General features: G+C 40.6%; 1 protein-coding gene across 1 annotated transcript in view; it reads right to left on the bottom strand.

Moving 5' to 3' along the window:
- LOC110962835 (spectrin beta chain, non-erythrocytic 1) overlaps nt 1-16,628 on the bottom strand; it is a 56,066-nt gene that overhangs the window by 12,385 nt on the left and 27,053 nt on the right. The window contains 27 exon segments of the mRNA XM_051937216.1: nt 52-142; nt 250-452; nt 1,335-1,871; nt 1,995-2,214; nt 2,319-2,456; nt 2,713-2,924; nt 3,009-3,272; nt 3,376-3,772; nt 3,887-4,038; nt 6,380-6,477; nt 6,480-6,548; nt 6,551-6,661; nt 6,664-6,679; nt 6,773-6,882; nt 6,885-6,930; nt 7,170-7,198; nt 7,201-7,285; nt 7,387-7,452; nt 7,454-7,471; nt 7,473-7,581; nt 7,803-7,897; nt 7,899-7,918; nt 8,259-8,374; nt 9,467-9,547; nt 9,731-9,822; nt 10,174-10,347; nt 10,595-10,746. Of these exon segments, the coding sequence (XP_051793176.1) occupies nt 52-142; nt 250-452; nt 1,335-1,871; nt 1,995-2,214; nt 2,319-2,456; nt 2,713-2,924; nt 3,009-3,272; nt 3,376-3,772; nt 3,887-4,038; nt 6,380-6,477; nt 6,480-6,548; nt 6,551-6,661; nt 6,664-6,679; nt 6,773-6,882; nt 6,885-6,930; nt 7,170-7,198; nt 7,201-7,285; nt 7,387-7,452; nt 7,454-7,471; nt 7,473-7,581; nt 7,803-7,897; nt 7,899-7,918; nt 8,259-8,374; nt 9,467-9,547; nt 9,731-9,822; nt 10,174-10,347; nt 10,595-10,746 (3,701 nt within the window).

Here is a 16,628-nt window from a genome sequence, read left to right as displayed (position 1 = left end):
CATTTCTATTCACAATTATGTTGCAATTTCATTTCATGTAAATACTTTTACCTCTTGTCCATCTTGGAGGAAGTGCTGAAGTTCACGGTTATCCTTAAGTTTGGCCAACAGTTCATTTGCAGCCTCCTTATTCTTAAGGTGCCTAGAGAAAATAAGCAGAGAGCTAAATATCTACTCTTTAAACATCTAATTTAAACAAAAAAGATCCCTTAATATCAGTTGTCTCCCTTCTTTTAGTTTTGCTCTAACCTTTCTTGGATTGAATCCACTTTTTCTTGGATCTTATCAGAGTTTGCATTAGAGTCATTAATGAGGCGCCTTCCAGCCTCCACCACACCAGTTATCTTCTCTTCACTGGCCTCTGTGGTGGTAAGGAAATCCTCATGCTTCTTAATGGCCTCCTCTGCTGCCTGAAGACTGGTGGGCATCTCTGTGTGGGACAGCACGTACTCCTACACAGAGACAGAAGGAACAGCAAACATTTTTTCCAACATGCAGGGCATTTATCTAATTCCAGTGGTTTTTCTGGTTTTGTTGTACCCTGTTTAAAACACATATAGTACATGATTATTGGGATTAAGGCATTAAAAACAAGTGCAAACAACTGTCTTTGACTCATAGGTTGTTCCAATCTTTAGAAGTGAATGAACTTTAAATTCTTCTTGACGTGATTTTTGTGCTACTCTGAAATAATGACGGCTGTTATCTAAATTTTACGAATTGAAAATTGACCTCGTATAGTGGTCAATACCATAGAGATCTTATGGTCCATTAACAAAGAAGCTTGTTTCTCTCCACATAGCTTGTTCGAAATTGAGAGCTAGATAAGTGAAAACACACAACTAGATACAAATGTGAACAATCCAGACAACTACACTACCATGATGAAAACTATACAGGGTAGGGATTGAAATTTAACATGAGGGTAAAGATATTGGTGATTGTAAAGACAACATACTTTTGATGCACAGAGGCCATTGTGGAAGCCTTATTTTGATTAAGTAATGAAAGAAATTATGCTTGAAAACAATTGTAATTTAAGAAGGCCCCTTAAAATTGCTTAAATGTGTTGAGATTATGTATATTAAGAATTAGAAATGGAGTCAAGTCATTGCAGACAACGCTGAGAAGAGGCAATGTGAGCGAAGTGGATGTTCATTCATATCCGTCATACATTCAATATGCAATGATATATATATACTTCAGGAACACACTTATTTTGGCTTTGAATTTGGCAGTATCCGTTGGATTGTAGACTGAGCACAAAAAATGTTATTTAAATGAACCCATTGCTTCTTGGCACAGGCTACATTTACATAGTGTATTTATCTAACCTGGCTGTTGAGGAAGGCCTCTGCCTGCTTTGCATCTCTCAGGAAGGTCTGGAAGTCAAAGGCTTGGGCCAAAAGGCTGTGGCGGTTCTCCCACATGCGACGCAACTCATGCCAACCAGTGTCCAATGCCTGGAGCCTCTGGGCCAGAAACATGTGCTGGGCATCTGTCTGACCCTGGGTCACCTCCTCACCAACTGCACGCATCTTCTCGTAGTCATCCTTATAGTTATCCACCTCATTCTTGATACTCTCATGCTGGGCTAGCAAACTCTCAGCCTCAGGCAGAGAAGTAGGAATGTCCTCTGAGGCCACTGCTGTCTGGGTACGTGAGAGCCAGGACTGGAAGTCATCCAGATCCCTAAGGAAACCCTGTAGCTTGCTGGCTTCACCCAATGACTCTTCTCGTCGCTTCATGGTGGCGTTCAACTCCTCCCACACCTCTTGAATCTCTGCCAGTCGTCCTTGAATCTCTCCAGCCTGATCTGGATGTTCCTTGGCCAGCTTTTCTGCCTCATTTCTCAGGTCATCCAATTTGCCCTGAAAAGAGATGAAAAATGATTCATACATAGAAACTATGACAGAATACCTCTGCATAAAGCCTAAAATAATCCTAATACTTTGCCTTGCTTTTATGTTCTGCAATCTGTTCCCTCTTCATACCTGGATAGCCTCGAGGTCCCTCTCCATGCCAGTGAGTTTGCGCTGAAGTGCCATCACTCCAGCCAGGTCATTGCCCAGGCTCTGAGTGGATTCAATCACTTTGGTCTTTTCTTTCATCCAAGTCTGGATCTCATTACATTCAAGATGGTAGTTCTGTATGTTGAGGGCAGACTCTAGAGCTTGTTTCTTTTGACCCGACAGTTGTTCAAACTCCTTCCATCTAGAGACAACATCAAATGAAAGAATAAAAATGTTAACCATAAGTACGAATATATTTCTGAGTAAAGTGGTGGGTTTTAATATGGCTTGAGCGTTTGATCCAACCTGTTATTTAGCTGGTCTTTTGTCTGGTGGATTTGATCTTTGTTACAGTTGTCAGAGCTGAGCAGCTGCTCTGCCACCTGGTTCACATCTGTGACACGAGCACCTACGTTGTTCATCTCAGGTTCCAGTGTCTCAAATCTGCATCCATAAATAATAAACCAGCATTAATGCATGCATTCTGAAAGTCTTATCTAAATTAGAATAGACATTAGAACTAGCTCATGTATTTCAATACACAAATGTAATTATTTGAATGGATTTTCAGTTCTCTTTAGTTAGTTTACTTTCCGTTCTTTTCAACATGAATAGTTTTGAAGGAAAAGTATTTTGCCATCATCAGATTTTTTTAAATAAGATTTTCTGTATTTTTTCCTTCCTTCTCCCACAGATTTACCTCTGTTGTACAACTTCTAAGTCCTCGAGTTTGGTAGGGATCTCCATGCCATGCAACCACTGCTCTTTTTCCTCCACCCAGAGCTGGCATGCACCAGCTTCGCTGAACATGCGGTAGAGGGCCAGAGCACCTTCCAGAGCCTGACGCCGAGCTGCTGACAGAGATTCCAGTTCCTCATAGCGCTGCTCAATAGCAGGCAGACGACCTTCCACCTACAGTTGGCAATAAAAACAATAATTGAGCACTGCGAACTACATGTCATCACTGAAGAAGTATGAAAAACAAAGCATACGTACTTGAGGGAAGCCTATGTAGGCCTGTGGGAGTGCTTGGGCCTGCTCCTGCAGGGAGTCAATGAGAGGGTGGTGGCTCTGGATCTCCTCCTCTATCTCCCTCTGCTTGCGAGCTAGTGTCTGGGTGGAAAACTCATCGTGGCCCACCTCTTGACTGGACACCTGTCTAAGCGTCTCCATAATCCATGCTTCCATGTCATTGGCATCTGTTTGAAACTGGTTCAGGGCCACAGCTTCCTTCAGGTTCTGCTCTCTGAGCTTTGTTGTCTGAGGAGGGAGAACATAAATTTATGACCAGGTAAGCAGAATTTGGAGAAAGCAGCTTCATGTTGTACAAATATAGATACAGAGAGTATTGATAAACACCCACCTCCTCCAAATGAGTCCACTGTGCACGGATGTCTTGAATCCTCTCAGTAACCTGTGGGGCTCCAAAGTGTCCTTCTTGAACCAAAGCTTCTCCAGCAGCAATGCTGTTATTCAGGGGGCCATAACGGGCTGCCATCTCATCCCTGAAAGCCTCGTGTTTACTGAGTAGGTGAAGGGCAGAAGTGAGGTCACGGCCACAGTCTCCACTAGCCAGGATCTGCTCCTGCTCTCTGATCCAGGCTGCCTCCTCTCCAACATCCCACATGAACTGCCACAGACGGCGTGAGTCCTCTAGGCACTCTCTGCGTTGTCCAGCAAGCTGACCAAGCTCCTCATAGGCTTGACCCAGCAAGTCGACCTTCTCACTAACTAGTCCAGGCTCACAGGGTTTATAGGCTGGCAATTTGAAAAGGCAGAAAAAACATGGCATTTAGACATCCATGCACAAAAGGTTAAACTAAAATTGCATTGTCTGTACAGACAGTCTGTAAGACTATGTTTGAAGTCTTACCCTGTCATAGGAAGTGAAGCGCTTTGCAGCTCCCTGCACTGCCTTGATCCTCTCAGCCTGAGCTGAAATGTCAGCCTCTACCAGAGTGTGTTTTTGGAGCAGGTCTAAGACATCATGCAAATGTTTACCACTGTCCTGAGACTGCAGACGGCCCTGAAACAGACATAAAAAAAAGGTTCAGTACCATAGCTGCTTATTTCATTCTATTAAACTCTATTAAAATAGCCCTCTGAACTCTAACTCAACACAAACAATGTCTAAGTTAGGCGGGGTACTGGGTCAACAAAGAGGATGTGTGAAGAGACCAGCATTCCTAAAGATAGATACTTATATATTTTTATACTATAAATACTATATGAGCTATTCTTTGCAATTAGTGACATTTCAAATGATGAAAAACTAAAAATAATAAGAGAAAACAGAAGTTTCAATAAGCTATAGCTTCACATCTATTTAAAACAAACGGGAAGTTTAAGCTTTAGTCACATGACATCAATAAATATTTCTAGTCTTGAGTCATTAGAACAGAAGGCCAATAAATGACAGGACACTGTTCTACAGATACTGGATAGTAAGTGATAATAAACTGCTTACAAGAATTCTAGTTATTTGGTAATAGATGATTCAATTGCTGACTTTGGTTCCGGCTAACACTAACAATGTAGGGAAGAAAATGATTAACCGTGACTCAGACAAACAAGCACAGAGATAATATCTCCACCCAGCCCTTCCCCATTAGATTAAACATGAATCTATGGTCTTTCTCAATTATAAGAGACTGAAATGTAAAGAAAACACTGAATGCCAGCTTTGGTATGGGTCATCGCTCAAAGCAGCAAAGTGTCCTATATTTATTTGAAGGTAGGGAGTGGCTGATAAGGCAAAGTCTGCACATTAATATTTGCAGTCATGTCATTTTCATCTGTGGTGAAGGAGAGAAGAAAAATGTTCTACTTATTAAATAGATGAGCAGTTGACAGATTTCCATAAGGTCAAATCAAAATAACGCTCTACAGAGACACAAAGAGACACAAGAACAGCTTCTTCCCACTGCCATAACCCTACTAACAGCTGAGCCATTCTCAGCTAAAATACTGCTGACTTTTTATTAACTTTCTGTACAACACTGCACCTTACAATACTTGAACATATTCTTTACTTTTTGCACCATTCTCCTTCTAGCAATTGTCATTTTGCCTACTGTGTATACATATTCTATTCTAGATGTGTAAATATCTATATAAATATTTTTTCGAGTTATTTTTCTCTTTCCTTATTGCTAACAGCTGAAACCAAATTCCTTGTATCTTGTGTATGTGCTTAGCCATTTAAGTTGATTGTGATGCTTCTAATTCTGAAATTAGGAATAGTATTATTAAGCTTACTACTTACGAAACCTATACAGTGTATTCACCTGTACAGTATAACCTCATGTTAATATGATAAAACTCATCACTATAAACTGACCCACACTACACGCCAAGACATCACTCATAGCCGCAGCCATAAAAAGCAGAAATGCAGAAGTTGGCTGTAGCGACCGCCCACCCCCAGGTCACTGAGCTTTTGTAATATCTTGTTACACCCCACTCTCCTAAATGATCCTTCATGCTGACTTGCAAAGTGTGTTTTTGTCAGGAGTGACTACTTTGTGCTGTTAGTGTAGTAACAGTGGAGTCAGAGTGTAGTTACATAAAATAAACTTTGTGCAAAGCTGTCAAAGTATGATTTACTATGCTGCAAGGGCACTCTGTGTGTCTTTTGCACAATGATATAGCTATGTTTTGTATACATAAATTGCTTAGGCAAGAAAATCGAATTAAAAAAATATTCTTCTTGTATATGGATCAGAATTCAACAACAAAAAATTTAAAGTAAAATTTCATCAATCTACATCTGAATTCTATTGACATTTTCGTTCCAGTGAAATGGAAAATCTGAATGTTATTTTACTCCCTTTTCCTTCACCCACCCAGGGAAGTCTGATGTCTGTTAAGAAACTTATGGTGGTGTAAATTAACTACAACGAATATGGCTGCAAACTATTTAAACCAGGCAAGTGGCAACCTGGCCTCCTTTGCTGGCAGCCAAACTGTACAATAACTGTGCCCATGGTGATCAGAAAATACCAGCGTTTTCAGACTGATAGAATCAAAATGAATCAACATCACAGCAACGGTGTGACCGGATTTAACTGTGCAAGAAAGACACACTCCAATGGCCGCGCCAACCTCAGTCAACCTCAGTAAAGCCAGCAATGACAATCAGGCTCGGCCTGTAAAAAGCTAATTACTGCAGTTAAGTGCTTGCAATAAAGCTGCCTCAGAAATATGTAAGCAGAGCTATCTTAATTAAGAAGATTAAGAAAGTCTTTATAGTTAATTAAAAAACTAAACCAACAGAATGGTGAAATAAAAGCAATGGTTCAGCACAGCCTAAAACAATGTGGGCACTGTGGGTTGTGTAAGCGTGTATTTCTTTGTGTTGGTTTTACCTTCTCATCTGCCATCCAGTCCATGATGTAACGCATCTCTTGAAACAGTCTCTGTAGGTCACGGTGGGCATTCAGTCGCTCTCTCCGTGCAGCCAGAGCTCTTTTAGGTATTCCCAAAGTCGAAGCACATTATCCCGTCGTGCGAGTATACGGCGCACATCATGATAACCTCTGCTTCTAGCTCTTTGGCGACTGCCTCCACAGCAGCCACACGCTCCCAGTATGCCCCAATGTCTGTCTCAATAGCTTCATGTTTTCGGGTGGCAGCTTCTACTGCTCCAAGTCTGTTCCAAAATTATCCTAATAACAGAGGAAATTGTGTTAAAACCTGACAATCATGCATCTGAAATCACATGCGTACGTTTTCAATAAATAAAGTTTTCTTCTATCTACCTGAGACACCAGCCTCTGGTTCTCGCTCAACCATGTCTCCCGCATAGCTGCCTTCCGGTCAAAACGGGCTGCGAGCCATCTCCAGCTTCTCCTGGCGATCAGCTCATTCTCAATGCCAGCTCACGTTCGTGTTCTGCCTTTTCCAGTCGTTCCCATGCCTGAACCAACAAATGAAAACACAGAAGCCTGTTTTATTCCAGCAATTTGGATTATTCTACATCTAGATAGTTATAGATATACTCCTGTGCCCTAACAAAACCTTTGAGGGAGTGAACATTTCCCCAAAAGCACATAACAAGCAACTTATTTTTAGATACTCAGTGTATGACATTATGAAACAGTTTTCATATTTCGGACAGCCATATAATTTCTCCGTGTTTCTAGAGGCAACATTTACCTTGTTGATGTCAGAGATGAGTTTTCCTCTCTTGGCATGTAGACTTTCTGATTGTTTGCTCTCATCTTGCTTTGGATGGTAAAGAGGAGAACCCTCCAAGTTTCCTTCTCTGTAATCTGTGAAGACAAGACACCACTGCTGTTAACTGTACAGCTTCACATTCTGGATAAAAACAATCATTGACTCATTGAGTGGGTTCAATTAACCCAGTGGGTACTCACTTGGGGGGTTTTTCCACTGTCCTGTAGGAGTTGAAAGCCTGGAGCTGGTTCTGTACAGCACTCCAGCGAGTTAGCTAGCTGTCCTGTCATTGAGCGTTACGATGGTCTGCTCGATCCATTGCAGCAGCTCTGAGGCCAGGGTCTCATACTTCTCTATCAGCTGGTCAGCCTCAATAGGCATAGTCCAGCACCTGCAGCCAAGAGGAGAAATTCAAAAATCATGCCAACTGGGTTGGTACATACTTAACCATGGACAAGTAACCAGTCCCAAAAGTTTGGACACACTTTTTTGTTCAAATTGAATGAGAAAGTGTGTCCAAATTAAACTGGTACTCCATACTGTATGTACTTAACATTTTTTACCCACAACATGAATGTATATATATGGAAATACAAAGCAGGCACAGCGAACCTTGCCCCAATTCGTTTGCGCCTCCCTGCCAGGGCTTTCATCTTGGAGAGTATGATATGGAAGGTCCACAAATAAGGTGATGAATTGGACTTTTCATTCAGGCTGATCAACATTAACTATCTGTAAGAAAAGAGACATGATCAATCTAGCACCCACAACTCCTTCACCTATTTTTAAATGTGGGTAATGCCTGACTTTAAACCAGTGTCAGAAAAACACCTCTCCTGAGGAGCATCAAACGTCTCCAATCTTTGACATGCTTTCTGTGCGTTCAAGTGCTAGCCGACATGTGATGTAGTGTTGTCTAAGCTAATAAGTTAATTGCAGTAATCCTCTATAGCCTAACACTAGTCAGTCTGTTTTGGGCAACAGCTTAGAGCTTTAGTAGACAGCATCGGGCCATCAATGTGACTTACAAGAGTGCTTCATGTTTTGGTGGAGGCTTTTCCCACTTACCCTCTGGGTCCAGCAGCTTGGTCAGCCCCAGTTCCTTCTCGGCCACATTGAAAGCGTTTTGGAGGTTGTAGTGAGCATTGGACCTCTTCAGGTTGTCAAACTCAATGAGGTCAGGTCTGCAGAAGATGGAGAACAATTGTGGTTTCAATAAAAACTGACTGCAAATGAGAGCAGGTTGCAAAATAAATGCAATATCATTCAGGCTATATATAGCATTGCCTTGCACAGAGAAAAAAAGATTTGCAGTCCAATGTGTTTACAGACCAGGGTGCACAAAATATTTTACTAGAATTAGGTAAACTAATCTGCATGCAAATGGGCTTTTTATGCCCAGTTTCAGCAAGTTGCTCCTGCCAAAAGTTTCTTATTTTTGGCCAAACCATATTTTCAGCTTACTTGGGTATTAGAGTCATATAAAATAGGTTTGGGAGGCAATTTAGCATTAAATCTTTTTGACCAATAAGCCGGAATTGGTATTCACAAAATAATTCTCTTATTCTTTTGTCGAGAAGAGAATAAAAGTTTTGACCTATACAATGGTCATGACACCTTTCACTCAAAATATTTGTTTAAATCGATAAAATGCGATAAATTTCATTGTAGACACAATGAAAAGAGAAAGAACTGATTTGCATACTGTAATTGCTTGCCTGATAATGCAAATGGCATCATGGTCTACAGAACTCTCCCATGGGTCAGTAACACCACTGAAAGCAATGTCATTAATGTATCACGTGTCACCTCATTTTATAAATTCACGGTGATAAACAATGTTCCTTGTTCTATTAAAGTCAGGATTGTAGGCTACACCTCTGGCCTTCAGCTCACAGCTTAATGTCAACATAAGCTACTGACGAATATTTTACCAGCAGGGTGTGCAACTGAGTTACTAAGCATGTCTCTTCACAGAAAATAAGTGGGTTATTATTTCTGTGATCTGGGTCATCTTACTCCTTATTTTATTTTCATCCTTATAGCCATATTGCAGACTTGAAGAATGGGAGGAGCAGGAGGAGACCTAAATAGAAAAGGAGATAAAAGCTCCCCAGAGAAGGGTAATGGTACTGCGACAGGTGCTCATCATTAGGCAAAGAAGGAGAAAATGAAAATACTCGACAACTGATTTGTAGAAAGTCTAAAATCCTCACTTGGGAGAAAAAGAAACTGTTTAAAGCAACAAGCATCAAGCACATGAAGAAGTCAATGACCTGTGTTTGTGCACGATGGCATTGAACGCCAGGCCATCTCTCCAGCTGGTGGTGAAGTTGTGGATGTTGACATTGGGGTATCTGCAGAGGCCAGATTACGAGTCATTAATCATTAGCTCAACAAAGGAAAGATTCATCAATAATTTGCTAGTTCAGCAAAAACATGAATGACATAAACGGTGGAATATACTGAGCATATTAGCAGTATAATTCCTGTTTCATCAAGCCCTCCCTCCACCTCTCTTCCACGGCCCCCCTTCTCACCCAGCAGTTTTCATTTGGCACCAAAGCAACAGGGCATCTTTGGCTGATTTTTTCTCTTTGTTGTCCTCCGTCTCCACACTGATGTCCTGAATCTGTCAGCAGAGCATTCATTCAATTAAAACTGTCCATATAGATTAGATTATTAGACCTTGTGATGCTATTGTTGTGGTATCCCATGTAGACAATACCAAAAGGTAAAAAAAAAAAAACAAGTAATGAGAGTTCCTAAGTTCCTAAATAAAATAATTGCATGAAATATCCCCTTGTCAATCACATTGCAGCAGCATTAACCTCTATTAAGCTCTTTTTTGTGTGTTTGCCTGAGGATGGGCATGGCTACATGCAGAGACCTGATGTCCCAAAGCCAAACTTGCTCTTTGAAAGTGGTTAAGTAAGATGGCAATTAGGCTGAGAGGGAAAATCACGAACATTTTATAAGTTACCTGGAAGCGAAGAATGATGGTCCAAATGAGACCCAGTGTGAGACGGTGATTCCCGTCCACAATGTCATGTGAGCCCATGTTTTCTAGATGGACTTTTTGTTCCTTGAGAAACTGCAAGGCTTTATCAACATTCTCCAGGCAGTGGATGCGCATACGGCCCTTTGTTGGTTTTGGCTATGGGAAGCAGAAGAAAAAGAAAAACACCAAGGTTGACACAGTTGAATACAGTAACCACAAAGTACGTAAAGAAGACTTTCAAAAAGAAAAAACAAGGAGATGTAGGAGGAGAAGTAAATCACACTAAAAGAAACAAGAAATGAAACGCGTGGTTTCCCTTTCCTCCTGACATGTGGTTCCTAGTAGGGGTCATGCTAGGGGTCAGGGTTGGGACAGAAAGGGGTGGTTTCTCTGTACTACTGACCAGCTGTTCTCCTGAGAGCACTTCCAGCAGGCGGATAAGCATGCGGCCATCCCGCAGGTCAGTGTACAAGTCACCAATGCGACAGGTCACTCGGCCTAAGTGAGAGTTTACCCATTTGGTGAAGGTTTTCTTCTGTACTGCTTCACGCTCATCTGTAAAAGGCAAAGAAGAAGAGGGGTGAGGGTGAAGTCACATTACACCAATGTTACAATTGACTCAGCTGACTGAATGGCCACTCGCCTCAATATCATGACTCTTTGGGGAATTTTTTTTTTTTTTTTTTTTTTTACAGGGAATCAAGTTTGCTCTAATGAATACCAACATGGTCTGTAACTTTGATCACTTGTTAGTGCAGACAGGTGATAGTAAACCATAACAGCTAAAGCCTTTGCCTTCTGCAGCTCATTTTACAGATAAGCTATGTCATTAAGTCCTCAGGATCACTGCATTGACAGCTTAGTGAGAGGTTTTCCCTCTCCAGACCAAAGTTTACTGATGGCTCTGTTCATGTGTATACTGCTACTTATTCTAATGGTGCAGGTTGAGAACAGAAAAGTGACAATGCAAAATTGAACTAAAAAGCAATTACACTGATTTAGTATTTTAGTCGTTGCTTTAGAAGAGCAAGACTAAAAAAAGAATCACAATAAATTAAGCTGTAACAGCAGCTCAGACATATGGACCAGGGGAGTAAGAAGCTAATCCTGCTCCACCACCTAACAAGGTGACCTCCTTTTGAGGACACAAGGTCTCCCTGCCTTTTGAATACACTATTCTAGCAGTGTACTTACTGCACTGCACCTCACACAAGTTTACAAAGTACAGCTCTGAGGCAGACATGAAATACTTCAGAAGAGCAGTTCTGCACTAATAAGTTCAACAAAATAAAGGAATACCTGCAGCAGCAAGAAATAAAGTATAATGATGGTAAATAAATCTTGACAAAAACAGCATAGCCTTTGCATTTTGACATTCATCGTTAAACAAACCAAGTGACAATTAGCCACATGTTGAGTAAAGCTGGATATTTTTAAAAAGTGTTCATAACACAAATGTCCCTATGATGGACTCACCTTCTTTGTACGCTCATTAGAAGCTTGGTGTAACAACATTAATCACAAAACCAAATTGGATGTAGGTAGAAATGCAACTACTGTGAAAGAAACTAGTCTTGAGGAGTCAAGGAGTCAGGTACATCAACCTGGAAGAGATTGACTAATTAGAATAGAAACGCTTCTTTGCCAATGTTGATCCCCCTCCCTATTCAGTTCCACTAAAATATAATTTACAAAATAGTAGTGCTCCAAAAAGTATTTAAAGTTTTCTAAAGGTCTTGGTTTTGCTAATGTAAAAGGTAAGACCTCATGGTTGGCTTGAAAGAATGTACCTCCTCTACTGCTCCACCTAATGAGTTGACATTTTTAAAAGAGACGTGTTAATTTTTCAAAAAAATGTTACGCAGAAGGAAAGACTTGCAATTTCAAGCGACTGTATTGCTCAAATGCAAGGCCAAGTCCAAATATCCAGTCATTCCATGTAACACTGGGAGACTGTGAAGGTCAACAAGCTTGAAACAGTCATATTTAAAAAAGTAGTACATTAATGGCAGTTTCTGTTGAATTAGAAAAAAAATCAAGATGCCTGCAAAACTGTGTGTCTGCAAAGCAGTTACTAACATGAATTAAAGTATAATAAAAGAAAGATATAAGTGTAACATAGTAATCCTGAGTTATTAAAGGGTTTAGTTAGTTGCATTTTTGCCACTTCAAAAGTCAGTGAGCAATGTCAGGTGTTTAAATACAGCCTGTTGTGTAATCAACCACTATCAACTGTCAAGCTAAAAAAAGCAAAGATTTTGAAATCTCACTCAAGTGTTCTAGGGTGGAGTAACACCACAGGACATAAGGTTTGACGGGTTGTAAGCTGAATGTGTTTCTTTATCTAAACTCAAGACAAATCCCTTTTTGAAATATACCATACAATAGTTTCTTGTAATGTAATGCTTTAAGAAACTGCTCTAAATAGAAACGTGCTTATAATTTTTTTTTTTTTAAATATACAAAGGCAAGTCTGTCACAGCTGGTTTTAATCTGATTAAAAAATGAGACCCAGTCCCCTACGGCTGTGACCTCTGTATTTTACTTTATATTTGCTGGAAGCGCCCTGTGGAGTTTTTGACCTCTAGCAGCCCAGTTATTTTAATGAGTGGGTTAGCATACTGTTTGTTCATGTTCCACCGACACACTCAAGTATCCATATGTATGCAGTGAACATCAGAGTAGTGTAATACAGATAAACGCAGAGGGCAAGTTTCACATTTTCCTGACTAAAATTCACATTTCAGCCTTGTGTGGCCATTGCACAATTCCCAGGGACAGTCACTCCGCCAAAAAACATCACTGACGTGTTGTTGTAAGCCTGGCTTAGTGATGAAATACCAATGGACTGTAGATCACGCTTCCTTCGCCTTTCTCTTAAGAGCACAGCCTGCCAAAACGAACTAGCTAACAATAGAAAACACAATAGTAGAATATTTTTCATTGTTTTGTATCCCTATAGTTTTTCTGCACCACAGCTGACGGCAGCACAATGACTCAAGGAAGTGGTGGGAGAAGAGAGGAAGATCATTACCTGTAGAAAACACAGTATAAATGTGTTGCTTTCACTGGATCTGTAAGTTCTATTTCCATACATACAGCTGCATTTCATCCTACCACCCACTTACATGCATTTTTGTAAAATACAGCAGCAAGTTGCAATGAAACTTTTCAAACAACAAATTCTCATAAGATCTATATCTTACATAAAACAGCAAAGAAGCATGACTGATTATGTGTCACCCTGTCCTACCTCTTTCTTTTACTGCTGGATGGTTTGGTAACAACTGAGGAGGGCAAATGCTTAAAAGACAAAAGAGTTCAATGGCAGATAAACCTACAGTATGCTGTGTCAAACAGTACAATGAAATGGATGAATTGGTCTTACAAAGATTACCATCTGACTATGGTAACTATGCAGACAAACACACAGACGTTACAGTTAATAGGTGCAAAAGGACACAAACAAGAATAAACACATTTTCTGACCTCAGCTACTAATATATTTGTGTATCCAAATGTCCTGATTTAAAACAGTTACACAGTTACTGCAGAAAGTATTAACCTTCACTTTTACATGGTTTTAAATTTTGTTTAAAATATTCTGCACGAAATAACCCAGAATTAAGTGAACAGATTTAAAAATTTACTGAAATTAAAAACTGAAATTTCTCATCCACAAAAGCCTTCAGAATCTTTGTTGTGGCACTGCAAATTATGGTCAGCTGCATCCTGTCAGTAATAATCCTTGTGATCCATCTAGAACCTGATTGGAGCTTAAACTCAAGGGACTGGACATAGTTAAGAGAGGTATGACGCCCTGATAACTCAACTGGTTGAGTGGGTGACCCATGAACATGGGCTATAGTCCCTGACACAGCGGTCATGGGTTTGCATGTCCTTCCCCCACTCTTCTCCCCACATTTCCTGTCTCCTTCCATTTCCAAATTATAATAAAGGCTTAAAAAAAAAACAAAATTTAAAAAAGGCACAGGGGCAACCTCATGCTATGGGGTTTCTTCTCAGTGGCAGCAAATGGGAGACAGGATTAAACAGAGAATGAATGCAGCCAGATACAGAGGGTCCTTAAAGAAAACTTTCTCCTGAGTGCAGCGACCTGAGACAAGGGCAACGGTTCGCCTGTCAGCACAACAGTGAACCAAAGAACAGAGCCCAGACAACACTGGAGAGACTTCTGACTGTTAACGAGTGTCTCAGTCAAAGCCAAACTTAAACTCTGTATATCTGTGGAGAGACCCAAAGACAGCAGCTCACAGAGGCCTTCCATTCAATCATGAAACCTGGCAAGATGTGCCAGGAAGAATGGGACAACTGCCCAAATACAGGTTTGCAAAGCCTGTTGAGACTTACTCAGGGAGATTAGAACTGTAACCGCTGCCAGTGGAACTTCTACAAAGCAGCGGTTTAAGGGTTTGAACACTTTTGTCTGTGAGAGATTTCAGTTATTAATTTTAAAACATTTGACTGTATCTTAAGTTTTCATGACAGAAATGTAACTTATAAAGACAAAATAATGTGTGGCTACATAGAGAAATGTTAACTCAAAGCAGGTGACAGAGCTGATTATAGTCTTGCCTCCAGGCACATTTCGAAGGCTGCTGCTATCATAGCTATTAGCTCTCTTGTCTCCCGGATATGTGTGCTTTTTCCTGGTTTACCTAAACTCAAGAATATTTTGACAGAATGGAAAATTACAGCATTGCAATCAAACAGCTATTCCATCAAATGTCCTTGATTAGTCTACAATGGTACTCTACATACTACAAATAATGTGCTGGTGGTTTGAGGTTGTAGTTGGAGTTTCAGGTATTTCCATTCCACCTTTCAAAAACAAACTGACTAACCCAGAGTCTTTCTACCTATAACTCACAGATTATTCAATTATCAAAGGACTATTAATCAGTTTTAAGTGGTTCAATGAGCCAGAAGGGGTGAATTGCTGTGGCAGGTGGAGTACTGCGGAGGAGCTTGCATTCCTTGTGAGGTTTGGTCATGTCGTGACAGCACCCAGCACTGAGGAGAAGGAAGTGGGGCAGTGGGCAGGGGTCCTACAGAACAAACACTGCTACCATGCTGTTGCTGCACTCCTAATAATAAGGCTACTGAACAAGACACAAGACAGACGAAAACAGACATCAGTCTGCTGTGTTTGCTCATTTATAACATGCAAACACAAACTTGTCATCAGCTGCGGCTCTGGCAGATAAGGGCAAACCTGCTGCAGCTGTTTTCTGTAACAATGTGACATTTGTGGACTGTGTTGTGCATAAGAGGATATGTCAACTGTAATGTCTGTACGTCCACATCTAAAAGGTGCATTACGTTTTACTAACCTGTATAAATCCTAGGCCTCCAAAACAGGATGCTTAGTAATGTACTGTATACTTTTAACCAAGTGTACACTGAAGGACGAAGGTGAGAAAAGACAAAGGAAACCTGAACTATACCTTCTCTGGTGCCAGATGTCTCACGTCATGCAAAATACTTGCAGAGCCTGCCAACACTGCTACACAATTACACAACCGAAGACAAGAGAGAAGAGTGGGAAAATTTGGGCTTTGGAAGCAAAGTCTACTAATTAATAGTTAACCTTGCTAAGTCTTGCATAAACTTTGTTTTGTTGATAAAATATGGCTTTTCACACATGCACAGTTCAAAGTAAATTGAAAGTTCCAGCTCCCAGAGTCATGAGAAGTAATAATATTATATTTACCTTTAATACATTATGTGGACCTGATTTTATACCAACACAAGATACATATCGGCTGCTCTGAATACTATAAATTCAAGCAAGAATCCCCCATGTCTAATGAGGATTCAATCTAGTGCCGAAAAATATTTTTTTCTACAACTAACTACATGGGGCAGCACAGTGGCTTAATGGTTAGCACATTCGCCTAACAGCACGCATGGGTTTTCTCTGGGTTCTCCGGCTTCCTCCAACAGTCCCGACGTGCAGATTAGTTGGTAACTCCTGTAGGAGAGAATGTGAGTGTGCTTGTTTGTTTCTCTGTGTAGCCCTGTGTTAGAATGGCGACCTGTTTAGGGTGTCCCGTGCCTTCGCCTTAAGTCAGCTGGGATAGACTCCAGCCCCCTGTGACCCTAATGAGGATTCAGCGGTGTATAGGTGATGGATGGATGGAATCAAATACATATACTAAAAAGGATTCCTTACCACTAAATTACTTCACAGTATGTGCATTAAAATCTCTCTATGACAAGAGTAAAATGTATTTGCGTTTAAGTTTCACAGAAACTGTTACTAAAACCGGTTTTAAAACTCCCCTGACTATCCTGGACCTCCATCTCTCCTTCTGAGCCTCGTTCTGTGCAGGCTAGAAAAACAAGCGATTAAAATTCTAAATGCCATGTTTTTCTCCAATGTTTACTAATGGCAGATCAAAACTAGTGGTTAG

Source organism: Acanthochromis polyacanthus, chromosome 17 (genome assembly GCF_021347895.1).
Source record: "Acanthochromis polyacanthus isolate Apoly-LR-REF ecotype Palm Island chromosome 17, KAUST_Apoly_ChrSc, whole genome shotgun sequence".
Classification (NCBI taxonomy): Eukaryota; Metazoa; Chordata; class Actinopteri; family Pomacentridae; genus Acanthochromis; species Acanthochromis polyacanthus.
The sequence above is the reverse complement of the archived record's forward strand: the minus strand, read 5'-3'. Positions and strand labels throughout refer to the sequence as shown.